A 17,066-nucleotide genomic window follows, 5' to 3' on the forward strand; every position below is an offset into this window, starting at 1 on the left:
CACTTTTTGGTCAGCGCCTCTGAGTCTTAGTATCGGTTTCAATGCTTCTCATAGATGGTACTTCTTTCCTCAAGGTGAAAAAAAAGAGTGAGCACGTGGGTGCAGGTATTTGTGCATGCATGTGTGGGTATGCATGTAGGCGTGCATTTGCATGTGTGAGCACAATTATATTCCCAAATTTTGGCATGAAAAATAAATAAAGTGATACAGAAAAGTGGAAACATGACCACAGACGATAGCCTATACAGGTCAATAAGTTCCCTCCAAATGATTCCATTATTGATAGCATGAGGTGCTATAAACTGAATGTGTTTTAAATTGTGTTTTGGCAGTACTCGTGCAAATCATACACAAGTATTTAGATTCAATAGAGCCAGTGCAGAAGAACCCAATAGCCCATACAGGCGCCAGGGAAGTTCCCTCCAAAAAATTCCATAATTGAGAGCAAGAGGACTTGTAAACCCGATGCTTTTTAAATAGTTTTTTTGCAGGACGCTTGCAAATCATACACATGTATTTTGATTCAATAGAGCCAGTACACATAGCAGAAAGGCAGAAGACTAGATCTCCTTGCTTCCTCGATTGCCCTATTTCTTTAAGATGTACACCTAATTCTGTTACATCAAGAATGCCTTTCGCACAAAGACATTTTAAGGGCAGTGATTCTGGCTGAAAAAGCGTACCCATGACTAACACAAAACATAGGGCAAAGAATCACAATATTAAGATGTGCATTCAAAGCTTTACTCAGAAAGCTATCTTTTGCACATGTGACCCAAGGCAGATTGTGGAGCTGCCATGCAGTTTCTACCTGAGAGTCTGTCCTTCCTGGGGTTGTTCGACGTATGACTGAGCTCCTTACTGTTGACAGGTCGGACAGATCAAATTTCACCAGCTAGGTTGATAAACACTACCCAATACCAACAGGATGAGGCAAAAGAAGCTAACCGTTTCTTTGAACATACAAAACTGCACCAACTGAAGACTAAATCTTACTCAACAATTGGAGGCTTCGTCATCTTTTGAACAGTTTGCAGCTTTTCAGAAGGCTCTGACGACTTTTGAGGGAAAGGTGTAATCAATCTTCTGGACTGCGGTGCATTAACTTTGGGAAGCGTGTGCTGATACTTGATTTTGGCAAATTTTGCCTCATTACTATATTCAAAACCCAAATACAAACCTCACAGTCAATGATTCTGAAGAGATAAGGGAACTAAGGATGAAATCAACAAAATAGAAATAATATAGGAACTTGCACCTTGCGGCAAACTCCATCCTTGCCTTTTTCATCAAACGCCCTTTCACATTAGCAAACTGATTGGCAGATCCACCTGACGTATCCAAGATAACAACCAGAATCGTAAGGGTTACAAGTGGTCTCCATTCTTCTCTCTCAACATCCCTCAAGACCTGATCTCTCAAGGCAAATTTCAACTTCAAATAAATATGGAGCCCAACGAGGAAAAAGACATCTCCATTAGCATCCATTCACAGTCCAGCAGTTAAAACTTCAACCAAGCCAGCAAACCTAAATAGCTTGGGGAAAAAAGATGTGGGTTCAACAAGTCAATCCTTCCATTCATGATTGTCAAGTATCACTAAAAACTGTGAATCGCTTATACAGCTTTTCAAGTTACCCATGTACTTATAATTCTATAGATCTGAAGAAGGTAGCTTTAGCTGTGAGTGCCAGAGACGGAAGAGACAGACACCTAGTTTCCATTTTGCCCAACACTTTGCGAGATGCTTGGGACATCAGTCACTCTTGTGGCGACCTAAACTGAATAGTACCTTTGCTGCTCTATTTCTTGCTGTTGTGTATTGGAGAGAGTTGTCTTCATGACACTGTCTAGCGACTGGCAAACCTTAGATCTGACCTATAGAAGGTCCAGACCAGGGCCTGTACCTGCCCCTCTGCCCTATGCAAAGATTGCTGCAGTATGCAGCCTGCAAGTGCCTATAATCAGGCTCTGACTGAGGCCTGCTGGACCTGCTCGTGTCCACGTTTTAGGGTTTTTCTGTAACCCTATCCTGCTGCAGAACAACCGCAGACAGAGTACTGTTGCTGTCACTGTTTTCCTGCACCTAACCCTTTAGATCTACTGCCCCTATGTCCTCATATGGCGGCTCACAGGTGGGGCAGTGATCTCTAACACATTTACATATTTCATTCTAAGATCTAAGTCTAAATTTTAGCTAGCAATTTCTAAACATAGCTTTGGAAATTTTCTTTTGTATGGTTTGGCATGTGTACCACACAATGCTTTTGTCTACAAAACAATCAGCCCAGCCCTAGCCATACCTTACGCAGCACTTAAAATGCCTTACATGGCCACAAATTAGGTCATACATAGTATGGACAAACAGTGTACACATCATGAGGTCAAATAGATCTTACACTCAATTAATTTATGGTTGACACGCACAAATAGACACACAAGAAGAATAACTCATTAATATTCCTCCCCATCAATGTATTAGTATCAGGCATTGATAACGTTTGACTTCGTGTTTTCCTTACGATGTGAATCGTGATTCTGGGTTTATGACATTAAATCCCAATGGGAAGACAAAAGAAATAATATTGGCTAGGGGCTTTTAATGAGAAAACCTATTGAGCAATCGGTGTCTATCATTCTAAAATCAACCATGCAATCATTATGCTCACGTATAACGCACATTTAACATTTTGGATAGTGACTAGGGAAAAAAAACTCAAAAGTCTCTCCATTAGTCGATCTTGGTCATACTTTTTATTTTTTTAGAAAGACATCCATTGGGTTATGTGCATCATAAGGATCTCAAATTCATATCCTAATGAATCACATTGAAAGGGACCGCAATTCCTAGAAAGGCAATTGTTGAGGCATTTACCTCCTATTTCACATCTTCTTCGTTTACTTGTTGGGGGGACTTTAGTGCACAGCTGGATTTGTCTGCTTTGTTTCTCTAGTAATAGCACAAATCAATTTTGCCAACAAGACAACGAAAGAGATCAGTATGTGAATCCCAATAAAGTCTTGAAAATGCCAAACCGAAAAATTGATTAAGGTGCCAAAATGATTCAAATAAATTGCATAGAAACAAGCCAAGGTTAGGTGCACTTACGCACGTCAGCCTCCATGTATAATTGTTTCAAGCGATCCACACATTTTTTTTGTACTTCTTCTTGTTCCCGCAGCTTAGCCTAATCAAAAATCCAGTATTAAGAGAACAGATAGAATTGCTAAGTAAAAACTACAAAGACTAAAGACAAATGACAAGAAATATAGCCATAAAGCAAGAAGATGACTTAAAAGCATGTACAATTTTACCTTATAGTCTAACAACAAGGGAGCTCTATGGGACAAGATGGCAGAACCACTGGATTATGAATGTTTAGAGCATTGGGCTAAGGCTTATGACCGATCAACTATAAAATCTCAAGGCATGGTTTCAAATGCTTGGTTGAAATCACCTTCCAGAGATAATTCATGCCAATTGTTTGAATTTTACTTGTCCATTTCAGGTTCTAGGTTCAAACTTCAGTTGTTCCGTGTTTTGGATTCCAAAGTAGCTAGTTCAAGTTCTAAATTCACATGTTCCAAGTTCACTTGTTCTGGCCTTGTTCAAACTTCCAGGTCCCCTTATTTTGAGTTCAATTTCCACTTGTTTCAATTTCACTTGTTTAGATTCAATTTTTGCCACGTTCAAGGTTCAGAGTTCTGGTTAGTAGCATAACATGTATTTGTAACTTAAACATCACAAAAAGGAAATAACACTATAAGTTATAACAACAGGCATTCACCAATGTAGGCTCCAAAACCACCTACCATACCACATCATCAGTGCTAGCTAAAATTCCGAGCTTATTCATATGGATAAAATAGTCCTTTGTAAAGCCACAGCAATTAGCCATGAATCCAAAGCCAAACTACAACGAGCGAAATCAAGAAAGTCGAGCCAATAAATTTCTAAGGTCTAGAGATTATGCATTGGTAATCCACTTAATCCATATCTCAATACGTAGACTTCACATTCAAGAATGCAACTCAGTCATCATGGAGAACTAGTAAAACCAATGCGTGTGACCTTTCTCAAGCCTCTTAGAGAAACGACCATTATAGCAGCAGCCAATTAGTCATCATGGTGAACTAGTAAAATCAATGAGTGTGACCTTTCTCAAGCCTGTTTAGTAGCAGCCACTTGTCATGAAAACAGCTATGAAACAAAATCAGTACACAAGGATTTGCCACAATAACATTCTAGTAACTTTCATACTTTTTCCTTTAAAAATCCATCACATGAAGTGCGGAGGTTGATTTACCACTTTAAAAATAGATCCTTGGAACCAACCAACAAATGAAAGTCTATTACAACACTTATTTATAAAAATTTCCACATACCTTCAAAGGTTTGCATCTTCAAGATTGTTTGGATGGCGATTGGTGAAGTACGATTAGAGGCATAATAAAACTTATGCTTCAAAATGAATTCTGGAGGTTTAGAAATGGTGTATACCTAGATGAATCCAGGAACATTCCCAAACTCATCCTCTAAAAACACACATAAAAACAGCTATGAAACAAAATCAGTACACAAGGATTTGCCACAATAACATTCTAGTAACTTTCATACTTTTTCCTTTAAAAATCCCATCACATGAAGTACGGAGGTTGATTTACCACTTCAAAAATAGATCCTTGGAACCAACCAATAAATGAAAGTCTATTACAACACTTGTTTATAAAAAATTCCACATACCTTCAAAGGTTTGCATCTTCAAGATTGTTTGGATCGCGATTGGTGCAGTACGATTAGAGGCATAATAAAACTTATGCTTCAAAATGAATTCCGGAGGTTTAGAAATGGTGTACCCTACTCCAAGCTAGCCTTTCCATCATCAAAGATTGCTAGGCTCTCCTTCTCTCTAAGCTTTCATGGGCAGGACCTTGCCTGATCTAAGCCTAGTATTTATTAAGTTGCTTCAATCTTTGTCCTTTTTTCCAAGAGTTTCTTCCTCCCTCTTTCTCACACTCTAGTTCCATACAGTTTTCTAGTATCCACCACCACTGGAATCTTTGTCTTTTTTTCCAAGAGCTTCTTCCTCCCTCTTTCTCACACTCTAGTTCCATACAGTTTTCTAGTATCCACCACCACTGGAGCTCAGCTCATGGCAATCACATTCGGCAATACTTTCGAAACGCCATTCATTGAAAAACTCTTCCTTGCATTTGGGTGTCTTTTTTATGCGATGTTCATATGCAACACGTGGCACGGCTTCTACTTTTTCTACATTAGAGTTTTCTACTGGACAGCATCCCATTATATGTGGCTGTGACACATGTATCTACACCGTACTTGCATATCCTCAAATTGACAGCGCCAGAGAGTATAGATGCTAGGGCTTTGCAGCTCAAAAACATTACATCAATGTATATCTATATGAATTCACCAAAATCATTCTCTGAAAACCTAACAAATAGTGCAATTTCAATCTCATGACAGTCACTCACAAGGATCAAAACCATAAACTCCATCATGCATAGTAAGAACTAGCAACTATGACATCCCCACATGCGGGCGGAAACCATAGGATAAACAAATGCTATCACACATACATGATATACACACACACACAAAAATTAAGCATCCATTTGTACAAAGGTCTTTGTACCAAGGTTCTATGAGCACTCTAAAGGCGAAGGGCAAACTCAGCTATGACAAAAGCTAAGCACTAAAAGAGGAGGCCAATCAAAAAATAGTCCACATTCTCTCATTGAAGCTACGTGCAGGCTATAGTATTCTACTTTCGTCTCCCAGAATTTCTAAGCAAAACATGCTTAGAAAGATGGATGCTAGGACGAAGCACCACTTAAGATAGAAAGAACTAATCACAAACATAGACAAAAAGTTCACAAGATGAAATTTGCATGTCCGCTAATACGGCATCTAGATGAAGCCAAGAAGATGCCCAAAATCATCCTCTGAAAACACAACAAATAGTGTAGTTTCTTTCACTCTTGTGATAGTCAATTACAGGGTTGTACTCCAACGAAGCACGGACTGGCTGATTTCCAATCTCAATCTGTTCATTGTTCATGATCACATAAAAGGTGATTTTCATTTTTTGAGCAAAAGTTTGCTAAAGGTGAGCAATAAACTGTAGACTCTGTCATTATCCATATCCTTTGGCAACCGATACAAGTTAAGGGCATAAACTACACATCCGATTTAAGTTGCTTCCCTTATTGTCCTTGTAGTCTAGCTATGGTCATGATCAAACATACATTGATTGGTTACCAGTAAACTCTAGCTCCCTCTTCTCCATATCCTTTGGCAACCCAGTGCAATTTAAAGCAATTTCTTTCTCTTACTGTCTTTATAGGTATAAAGCATGCCGGTCAACTCCCCGTGCGTAAGCCCCCAAATAAGGAGAGCAAGGGGAGTGATACCTGTAACATGGTAGGGGGAACATGGAGGGAGAGAGAGGCTGCCATGTGGGCAGCACAGAGGCTGCCACACGGGCAGCATACAGATATCATTTTTAGAGTTACATACAACCCACCTTTTAGGGCAGGTCTGTCCTGGAAGAGACAGCCATGCTGTTGGCCATTGTTTGGGCCACACACAGGCTTTGATTACTGGCAGGTCTGGAGCTCAGTTGGGGCCCCATTGAAGGGGCACAAGGGGCTGCTGTCAGCCCTGGAGATAGGCGAAAATCGTGCAAGCAAGGCAGGTATTATAGGCCTCTAGGGCCTGATCTGCTCGGCCGATTACACAGACTGGTCGGCCAGTCAGTCGGCTGGTCAGGCCGCCAGCAGTCTGCGGGGGGGAGCGGTTGGGGAGCATAGTCATTCAGCCAGTCCATTGCAGACTGCTTCAGGCAGTTCAGGAGTGCATACCTAGGCACTAAGAGGGCCAGTAGAAGGCAGCAGCAAGGGCAGAGAATCAGCCAGCTATACCAGGTACCAGGCTTCATAACTACACCAAGGCACAAGAGAAGATGCAGACCAGAGTTCCAGCAGGGTGGACTCAGGAGCCAGAAGCAACAGTAGACTTTAGCGAGTGTGTAGGGCTTATTCAGAGAGTGGAACATACAGAGGCAGAAAGGGAATTGTCAATCACTGCTTTGGGCTAGTGAGCAGCAGATTAGGGCAACACCGTTCTGGCCTCAGATGCAGCAACTAACCTGCTGTCCACATAGTGTGGTTTGAGAGTGCACCACGTTGTAATACGTTTTGGGTCCTCTCTTGGATGTTCTTATTCAAGTATTGGTTGTCGTATCTTACTGCCTATTCCAAATCTGAGGGTGGTTTACATTTACACGCATCTGTGCACGTCAAGTAGGATCTAAAGTTCTCATGTGTGATCTTGTGGGCGATTCATTTTGTGCTGTGTGTTCTAACATGGTACCGTACTGCTCACATTTTACTCCAACATGATACCAGAGCCAGTTCAGGTTTCAAAGGTTTAAGAGCCAAGAAAGGTGATTGAGCTCCAGGGGCTCACAGATCGACCCGGAAGTTGTGACTTTGGCAGTTGTGTTTCAAGAAAAGGAAAAGGTGAGCAGAGTTTTCCATCTGTCAGTTTACGTTCCACTTTCTTTCAGGATTTGATGGCTTCAGAGAGATGCTGTTACCCAACTTTGGGGGCAATGGCAAGTTGAAGGTAAGCAAATACCCGATGTGGAATGTGAAGATAAGGAGCCACATAGTGGCTAGGAAGATTTGGAAGGTCGCCACAGGCGAAGAACTGAAACCCGAGGATGTAGTGGATGCCGCAAGGTAAGGTAGTAAAGGAAGCATTGCCACGACATCAGATGCAGTGCTTCTGCACATTCAATTGGCGAATACTTTGACAGAGGCCTAGACCACACTGAAATACTTGTACATGACGAACAACATTCGCCGGATTCTTACGCTCCAAAATTAGTTGTATACAATGAAGATGGAGAAGGGATGAGCATTTGATTGAAGTCGAGTTTGTCAAAAATCAGCTAGCACTAAGCAGCTATAGGCTAGAGGGTCAACACAAGTCAAATTGTGTTGTTATTACTAAATATTCTTTGTAGAGCTTCGGAGGTTTGGTAACGACACTAACCACTACAGAGGGATCTAAGCCCCTCAATTTTGAGAAGCTGGGGGCCAATGTGTTAGAAATCGACCAACAGAGGGTACGCAAAGCGGGAGACTGATAGAATAGCCCAAGAGCTCACACAGTGTGTGGGTGGGAGTGGAATCACAAACTTCTTTACTTAATGTGCATCACATAGATGTGCAGAATCATCAATAGACAATGAACCAGCCAGATATAGAAACCACCAAAATAATATATTTCCGTCCAAAGCTATGGACACAATACAAAAGAGATAGATCCAGAGTCCCACCAATGGTGTGGTGCTCTGATCCTACCACAAGGTCCTCCTATCTGCCAGCTATCTCTAGGCTTGAGCCCGCGTGCTCCACCTCCAGCATCTATAGACTTTTTCTGTCCAGAATGATCCTCTCCACCTTGCTGCCTTGAATGTCAGCCTAGGTGGGTGGGCAGCCCTTTCAACCTTTGTCTGCAGCACACGGGAGGACCCAAGGCAGCTGCTCCATTGCTCCAATCTGCTTGTGAATGGCTGCTCCAGAAGATGTTTTGTGAAGGCCTGGAAGCCCTCCTTTTATAGGCCCAAAGGCCTGCAATAAATACTGACCAGCCAGCATCATCCTGGCCGACCAGTCTGCTTGCTGGCCAACCTGGTTGGCTGGTCCAACCAGCCCTTTATAAGGGCCCTAGCCTTTTGGGCTGCTGCCAGGCTGCTCTTTGCTGCAGCTGTTCCGCCATCAACAGGCCCTTGTGCAGGCCCCATTCCTGCCCCGCACGTGTGCGCCTTTGCTGCTGCAGTACCCCGCCATGCGTCACCTTCATACAGCCACTCCTCGCCTCTGTCTGGAGCTCCAAACTGCCACTGATCTGCTCCTGGACCTGCTTCTGCCTGTCGCCTTATCCATGGTGCTGATCATACTCCCAGATGGCTCCAGGTACTTCTCTAGATGTGCTGCCCACATGACAGCCATGATGCTGTCCATGTGGCAGCCCCTTTCTCTCTTTTCCTGTGGGGTACTGCCCATGTGGCAGCCCCCTCTACATGTTCTTTCCTCTAGGCATGCTGCCCACATGGCATCCAAACAGATGCCCATGTGGCAGCTCTTGCCCTAGGTCTCCCTCCCCCATGCTCTCCTCATATGGGGGCTTACCAATGGGGAGGTGACCTTTCCAACACAATGCTCATGCAAGAGGAAGACAGGAAAAGAACGAAGATGACGTTGTGCAAGGCAAATCATTTCTTGAATCAAGCAAAGAAAAGGAAAACTGTCGTGAAAACCTAGACCCTTGGCTAGTTTCTCCACGCAGTGGGTGTTGGAGTTCAGGTAGTCACTTCCCCATCTGTGAGCCCCAAATCCTGTGGTGGGTCGCGATTACTGTGCCTGATCATTCGAGTAGTATTGCATCGGCTGCTGGTTGCATTTCCTTGAGGTGTATCACTACCTGCCAGCTTCTCTCAGTTCTATTGTCGCAGAGTTCCACATATCTTCATCCCTCCTTACCCGAACCTTGATCTTCATCACAGCTTTTGCTCCGGGTGCTTTGCCTTCACTCCAGCCCAGAAATTGATTCGCCTATGTTTCTAAGTGCGAACCCAAATAGTCAGCAGCATGCAGAACAGGTGGCAAGTTCACATAGAGCAATTATGGCAGGAGTTTTCATGGAGTCTGGATTCATGGATCTCAATGGGTGGACAACAGAAGAAACAATGGGCCTGGGTGTACACAAACAGGTGGATTCCATCAAGCCTACCTGTTGGTGAAGTTCAAAAATGGCTCTTGAGAACAAAATTGTCTATTCGTTTTGTGATCAAGCTGGTCATATGGCATCCCATGCCAAACGGCAGAGCAAAGCATACATTTTGACTCGAGACTTGAATGAAACTCCAGCTGACGGAGCAGTACGGAATGTGTGAGTGCCTTTTTGAGGATGTCTTCCTAATCATACACTGGAATGTCTTGATTCAGTCCTTCTGATGGATCGCACCTCCAAGTATATGTAAACATATACCTTTGTAAGACTAGAATAAGTCCAATCATACAAATTTAGAAGTATATGTAAACATCCCTACTCATTTGGAGAGTGAAGATGTTTTCATGATTTTCTTCACATTTCCCTGGTTTTGTCTTGTTGATAGACAAACATCTTCTTTTGATAAAGGCCTTTTGTTGAGGAGGAGATTGGAGATTGAATCTGTTGTTGATGTGACCATAGAAGAAAAGGTAAAGGGGGAGAGAACACTAGAGGGAATGGGGTATTACAGGTTGCTGTGGGGAGGAGGAGCAGCATTAGGATGACCACAAAGCATCATCATACATTCAAAAGCGATTGCAGCCTGGTTTCAACTACCTACAAAGAAAGGGTAAATTCTGATTTCGTTCAATGTCAAGTTGAACCTCACCTCATCTCTCCATATCGGGAGAAGTCAATATATTGGGTCACAAGCTCGTTTCTTAACGTACAAGTGTTTGCTTTGGACAGTAGCTGGAAGCCATTTCAACAAAGTTTGAACTAAATGCAATGGAGATTACTTCGTTTAAAGTTTGACATTGCAAAGTATCTGGTGTATCAAAATTACTGAGTTAGATGAAGAGAGCAGCAAGAAGAGCGTACCACATGCCAACATCTCATGTAAACCAGAATTCAAAAGGACAATCAAGCACAAAAAAGAGGTACCGCAAGAGATGAGAGAAAAGACTGATTGTGAGACACGTCATCACAAACGTAAGATAAAGTCCAGAACTATTACCATCATAGATCATGCAAGTTAGTTGGTCTGTGATACCTGATACAATAAATGCCACTTGAAAGAGACACTTCGCTTCTTCATCCGTTCCAACACCAGTTTCACATTCTCAGGGCCAAACTTATGAAGATAGAACTTGCGCCAAAACTCATTTGTTATAGAACTTAAGTCTCTTCGCTGCAAAGGCATAAACTTCATCTCAGTTATCTTACGATCTAGCTCAGTCATGTAATTCATCAAAACAAAAACTTTCACATGAGAATGTGTCATTAATAGTCAAGAACAAAAGAGAAACTAAAAGTGCAGTGCATTCATTATAGAGTCCACGAAGATTGGAAATTTTCCTGTGTACATTCGTAGTATCGATACCACACGAACTCCAAGAAATAATTGCAGTACAACGCTAACATATTTAAATCTAAACGATTTGATCAAACATTAGACACTATCCCCCAAAAAATTTTGTGTGCTCCGTGTATTTCACAACTAGTCAAACAAAGAGAGCAGATTTTATCCCCTTTTCTTAAAAGAAAGCTGACAAAACCATTAACTTTTTCAAAACTTGGCTGTTGAGATACAACAGTATTCCTGTACTTTACAAGATTCTCACTTTCCAACAAAACAAGTCAAGTCCACAAGGCCTTAAAGCTAGAAAGACAACATGTGACAAGGTGGAACTGTCCAATCGTGCCACGCATTTTTAGCACCGCTCAACAAGAAACAAATTAGGAAAGTGCATTGTCCACGCGAGTTGGGTGCATGTCATCCCATGGGTTGAAAACTGAGATGAAAGAAAGGGATCTCATAGGATATCAGCCCCATTCTATGTAGGACCCTATCTCGTGAAAAGGTGTGCTTGGAGGAGTCGTCCATGCCATTGCAGCCCTAGAAGCCAGCCTGGACCCGCACCATACCAGTGACGAGTCGTGGTTCGCTTGATCTGAGCTCGGTCAAGTCAGCTGACCCGACCACATAGAAGCCCTCACTCTCCACACATGAGATGCTCTAAATCCTAACACCCTCTCTGCAGCTCATAGTGTGAACCCTCCAGCACCAAATACTGTAATCACCTCGGAGAGAGCACCCGACAACAAACGAGAGCTTGCACAAAACTCTTCCTTCCCCTAGGTCTGAAATGTATGGAGCTGGAGGAGATCTAGCCGTAGGATACAACTAATCTCATCTCGTGGGATCAACTCAGGCGGTGCATCCATGTTGCACTCAAAGGGGGGGAGCCGGTCCATCTGGATACCCTGACTGGCAAACCATGTGGATACACATGCATACCATGCTGTGTAGACCTCATTCTCTACTAATCTTCTAGATGACTCTAGTGCCAGCCTCGCCAATCTCCAGCTGGATAAGGCCCAAACTCGGTGAACGAATGTCACTGTCTGAAAGATGGCATCAATCTGGAGTGTTCAATGATCGTCCTATTTCTAACTTGAAGTTCACGAAATCCAAGAATACTTTCACGTTCGTTGGTACAAAGGTCAAAGCTTCAACCTCTATAAGTTCTTGAGGAGTTACTACCTGATCCTTAGCACCCAGTACTTCGTTCAGTCTACTGACATGAAAGACTGGATGAATTCTTATATTATGAGGCAATTCAACTTCATATGCAACTTGGCCAATTCTTCGTATAATCTTGAATGGGCCACAAAATCTGGGGGATAATTTCCTAACATGCCTAGTACTTAGGCTCTTGGATTCCTTGGGAATACACAAAAGAGAATATACCATCGTTCCAATAGAGAACTCCCTAGGCGAACGATGTCTATTAGCATAAATATATACCTTTGTAAGACTAGAATATGTCCAATCATACAGATTTAGATTTTTTGTTGTTCTAAGGTCCAAAAATCTACACAGAAAACAAAAGAGAAAACGAAAGAGAAGAAAAAAGAGGTAACAAAAACTTCTTTTAGAAACAAAAGGAAGACATACTTAGCAAGCAAAGCAACACTTATGTCATCATCAATGCCCAAGCATAAGCAGCTATAATGGGTTTCTATAATGGGTGTCAAATAAACAAAAGAGAACGAAAACAAGAAAGGCAGAAGGTGACTAAGCAAAAATAAACAAGCAAATCAAGAAACAAAAACCAGGAATAAAATCTCTCTCTCTCTCTCTCTCTCTCTCTCTCTCTCTCTCTCTCTCTCTCTCTGTTTTGTCGTTTCGAGGTTTTGACAAAACGAAACGGGTTTTCATGTGACTATGTTCTAAACATGGAACCAACCTGAAATGGGGCAAGCTGTAACAATGTGCAAAGCATCCGCCAACACGCTTCCCCCTTTGCACCTCATGTAGCACGCACACTGATGATAAGCCTAGTGACACTATTCAAATGTGGAGGCATTGCACTAGGGATTGCACACAGCCACGTTTTGGCTGATGGTGATGTCGTGGATAGAGTGCGGAAGGGGCAAAAGCATATCGGTGAGTAATGTGCATACGCAAACTCCGTTGAAGGTGGGCAACCCATCTGAGAACAAGGTTGGGATTGACTTGGAAGAGGTTTAGGCAGAAAGTAGTGAGCAACTGACGAAGGAGCCCATTGCTAGGGCACAGAGGGTCTTCTCTTTCACCAAAGAGATTATGTGTAGGTTTGAGGAGAGGCAGAAGGCCACTAGCAATCTTAGCATTGAAGCTACATCTGCTATGGAGACAGCACAGTTGAACGTATGTCATCAAATCAGCAGCTTTCAAAATAAACACAAAAAGAAACAACAAGAATATCGCGAACGCTGCAGAGCTGCTGCTGAGAAACACTTTGACGTTGTTTGCCATGAGAACGGCACCTTGGCATCATTTGGACGATCGTTGTTTTGTTCAGGGCTATGCTATTGCTTTGAGAGAAATCAATTTCTGGTTTGTAACTGTCTCGAGTCATAGAGTGCAAGGCTTTCCAGACGAAATCATAAGCTAGAGTTACAGCACCAAGATGCGGAGACAAATTTCTTTATGGACCTTGCTATACGAGCAGGTTTTCAAGCTTATAAAGAAGGGGCAGATGGTGAAGGTGGTGATGATCTTGCAGGAGAGGCTGGTAGAGGTGAGGCCCGTGGAAGTGGTGGAGGTGATCAGGCTCTTGGGCTTGGCAAGGGTGGTGAAGTTGTGGAGGAGGGGAGCTCAAGAGGCAAGAGGGAGGCGGGCATTAAGGTGGGGGAAGGAGGAGGAGGAGGAGGAGGAGGGGTGAGGATGGGCCTCGCATTAGCTGTAATCTCTGAATACAAACGCGTTGTTTTTAAACCAGGTACTAGTTGAATTACACCAAAAAACCCAAACAAAAAATAGCCAAAATTATTTATCCCTTTCAAAAGTAGCACCATCACTAAGCCCTTCTCCCTGGGGCAGGCCAAAAAGGAAATTAAAGAAGACTACTTACTAAGCAAAGATCCAGGACGTGATGCATTGAAGAAACAGAAGAAATGCATGATATCATAGGCGAACAAAAAAATGACATTCGACCTTATGAAGACTGGGAAGAACCCCAAATCACCACCAGTCCTTAAATTGACCCTCACCACTTGCCTTTTGGTGTTTGTTAATTCATTATTCATCATTCATGTGACTTGGCAAGTGGTGATCCTGCGCTGTGAGGGCTCACACCTAACATTACAGCCAGAATGTGAGGGCCATGCCTTAGACTTTCAACAACTAATTCATGATTTACCCAAACAAAGCAATCACAAAGCATAAAACTCTTTCTTTTGATGTGCGAAAAACAAAATCGCCAAGCTAGCCATCTTAGATAATACAGTCCAAAAAAACAATCATAACAATAACTTACACTCGACGAAGTCTCGATCCGATGCAGTTGTTCCGGCGTACAGTGTGGTAGAATCTTCGCAAGAAGGCTAAGATCTGTTTGTCCTACGTCCCCCAAATACTGAAGGTTGTCGATCGCACTCTGTACGCACAGATCCTCCAATGAAGGCAACTTGCTCCGTTTACCATGTGTTACCGGCAAAACTCCCACCGTCCTCATTCCAGCCCTCACCTACGCTCCAAACGCGTCGCAACGGGGGCGTATAAAGCACGATACAAAAATCATGCTATAGCAGGCGCTTTGCAGATGATAAGAAATACTTTTCGATTGCCATGCATGTTGCCATGTGCGAAACTTCCAAAACTGGTAGAAACTGCATGTGAAAAGCCGGATTTTTGGAACCAAAAAACTTACAGCTTTGAGATTGAATCAATGGAGAGCTGGAGCGTGCTTCGATTATATGCAATCCATCGTGTTCGTGCAAAAGCGATCGATCGATCGCCGTCCAATTCACTGCAACACTCAAAATGCTCTAATCTGCCAAGAAATCCCTCCACTGCCAAGAAATCCCTCCACTGCAGTCCAAACGTTGTTCCAAACTTCACGTCACCCTCAACCATGGTTTGCTTGTCCACCGCGTCTCCTACCTGCTTGTTGACACTTGAGCCACCAGCTACGCTCAGACACCGCATGGCCAAAAATTACGTGGCATCCGAGTCACACCCGAAAACCCCGGGCGGCGTCGTTCCAAACTACGGGCAGAGAACTTCAACTGAGCAACAAACCTGCGAATGACTAGCGGGATTCGAACCTAGCCCCACCTTTCCGGCATGTGGAGCATCTACCAATGAACCAAGGCTGCTTGTTGAAGTAGGATATTTTGATTCCCGCCCGCCTCTTGTGAAATGAGCAATGAACAAAGAATTGAAGTGGACAATCTCCGAGCTGAAAACACACACACCTCCGCCTCACACTAGAGGTTCCCATGGTCTCTCTGTAACTCCGTGTGTTCCCATGGTCTCTCTGTAACTCCGTGTGAATGTGCTGAAGCTCACTGTGATTCTTCAGCAACCAACAATTCATCGTACACATTTTTCCTACTCTCCAACTGCTCTTGCAGCCTGTCCTGCTCTACACTAAGGGCACTCTATTGGTGTCGTAGCGCGGGCGTGTTGTCCTAAAAAAACTTTGATAGTTGCTCCCGGCACCGTGCCTTAATATATAAATTGTGGTCGAGTACCTGGGGAGGGAGCCAGTGATTCGCCAAGAAATCAAGTTGCTACGACAAGCACATTTTCCCTTAGGCAATGCCACAAGGTTTCAGTGGCATCCTATCCTAATGGTCGTCACGGAGTAGCATGAGATCAAGAGAAAATGGCTCGGGTGGGGCCAGAGTGCAAAGCATACCCGGAGGGGTAAGTTCTACAATGGAATTGGTGGCAACCACTTCGTTTGACTTTGGCTTTGATTGTGACTACTACAATGGAACTGGTGGCAACCACTTCGTTTGACTTTGGCTTTGATTGTGAGCTTGCTCTCGGTCTTGCTGTTGGGGCCCAATAGGAGGTTCATGCACCTACTGCTCGGACACTATCAGAGGAGCCTTCCTCCTTGTTGTCACCACTCTGGTCTTTATCCTCACCTTGCCCGCTGTGCTACTAGGAGTCTTTGTCTCAATACCTTTGTCTCTCGACCTTGGGCCATTGCTCTCCTTGGTGCCGGACGGCCCTACTCCACCACCAGGTGCTGGAATGGTGTCTGGCCAATGCACTTCTCCAACTGTGAGCTGATAATAGATGAGGGCCGAGTTTGCAATGTGCCTGGCCCCTGCTCACAGTCTTACGCTGTGTTTTGAAGGCTTTATCAAAAGTGGAGAGCCCGTTCACTTCCAACCTATCCTCCAAGGTAGTGACAATCCATGCAACGTATTACCGAGGCACATAACCAACCCTCTTCTTGAGGCCGATGTGGAGGTTAAAGGCCACTGTGCCTTAACCCTAGTTATGTACAATACTAAAACACATATATATATGGATGACATAGAAGATTAGGGTGTTCTCTTGGTGTTCTGCACCCACCAAAAACTTGTGTGGCTCTCTTCTAGCTCTCCCTCTCTCTCACCCTCTTTCGTTCCGCTTCCATTGGTGAGAGCACTCTAAACCACGACCTCCCACTTAAAAGCCAACATGCCTTTAAGGGAGAACAACCAGTGAGCATACTCTCCAATGCCCATCAATACACGACAATACTCAAACTGCTAACTAGGTAGACTCTTCATCACCATATCTACAAGGTTATCATCTATATGAACCTTGACAAGCTCTATGCGCTTGTCCTCAAGTACCTCCCTGATGAAATGGTACCTGACCTCAATGTGTTTGGTCTTTGCATGAAAGACTGGATTCCGTGCTAGCTGAATAACACTCATGGAATCACTATGCAATGTCGGTACACCTCCAAATCTCCCACTTGCCG

At 43.5% G+C, this 17,066-nt stretch overlaps 1 protein-coding gene across 1 annotated transcript; it reads right to left on the reverse strand.

Moving 5' to 3' along the window:
• Positions 1-338: 338 nt before the first annotated feature.
• On the reverse strand, positions 339-15,201 carry LOC147897884 (transcription elongation factor B polypeptide). The gene is made up of 8 exons (XM_087380720.1): positions 15,006-15,201; positions 14,613-14,822; positions 10,859-10,996; positions 3,109-3,187; positions 2,875-2,949; positions 1,259-1,331; positions 997-1,155; positions 339-861 (listed from the first exon to the last, which is right to left on the reverse strand). The coding sequence occupies exons 2-8, from the start codon at positions 14,808-14,810 to the stop codon at positions 756-758; spliced, it is 828 nt and encodes a 275-aa protein (XP_087236846.1). The 5' UTR covers positions 14,811-14,822; positions 15,006-15,201; the 3' UTR covers positions 339-755.
• Between the last annotated feature and the right edge of the window lie 1,865 nt (positions 15,202-17,066).

This window comes from Dipteris shenzhenensis, chromosome 10, assembly GCF_047967505.1.
Source record: "Dipteris shenzhenensis isolate YYH24624 ecotype China chromosome 10, Dip_SZ_1.0, whole genome shotgun sequence".
NCBI lineage: Eukaryota > Viridiplantae > Streptophyta > Polypodiopsida > Gleicheniales > Dipteridaceae > Dipteris > Dipteris shenzhenensis.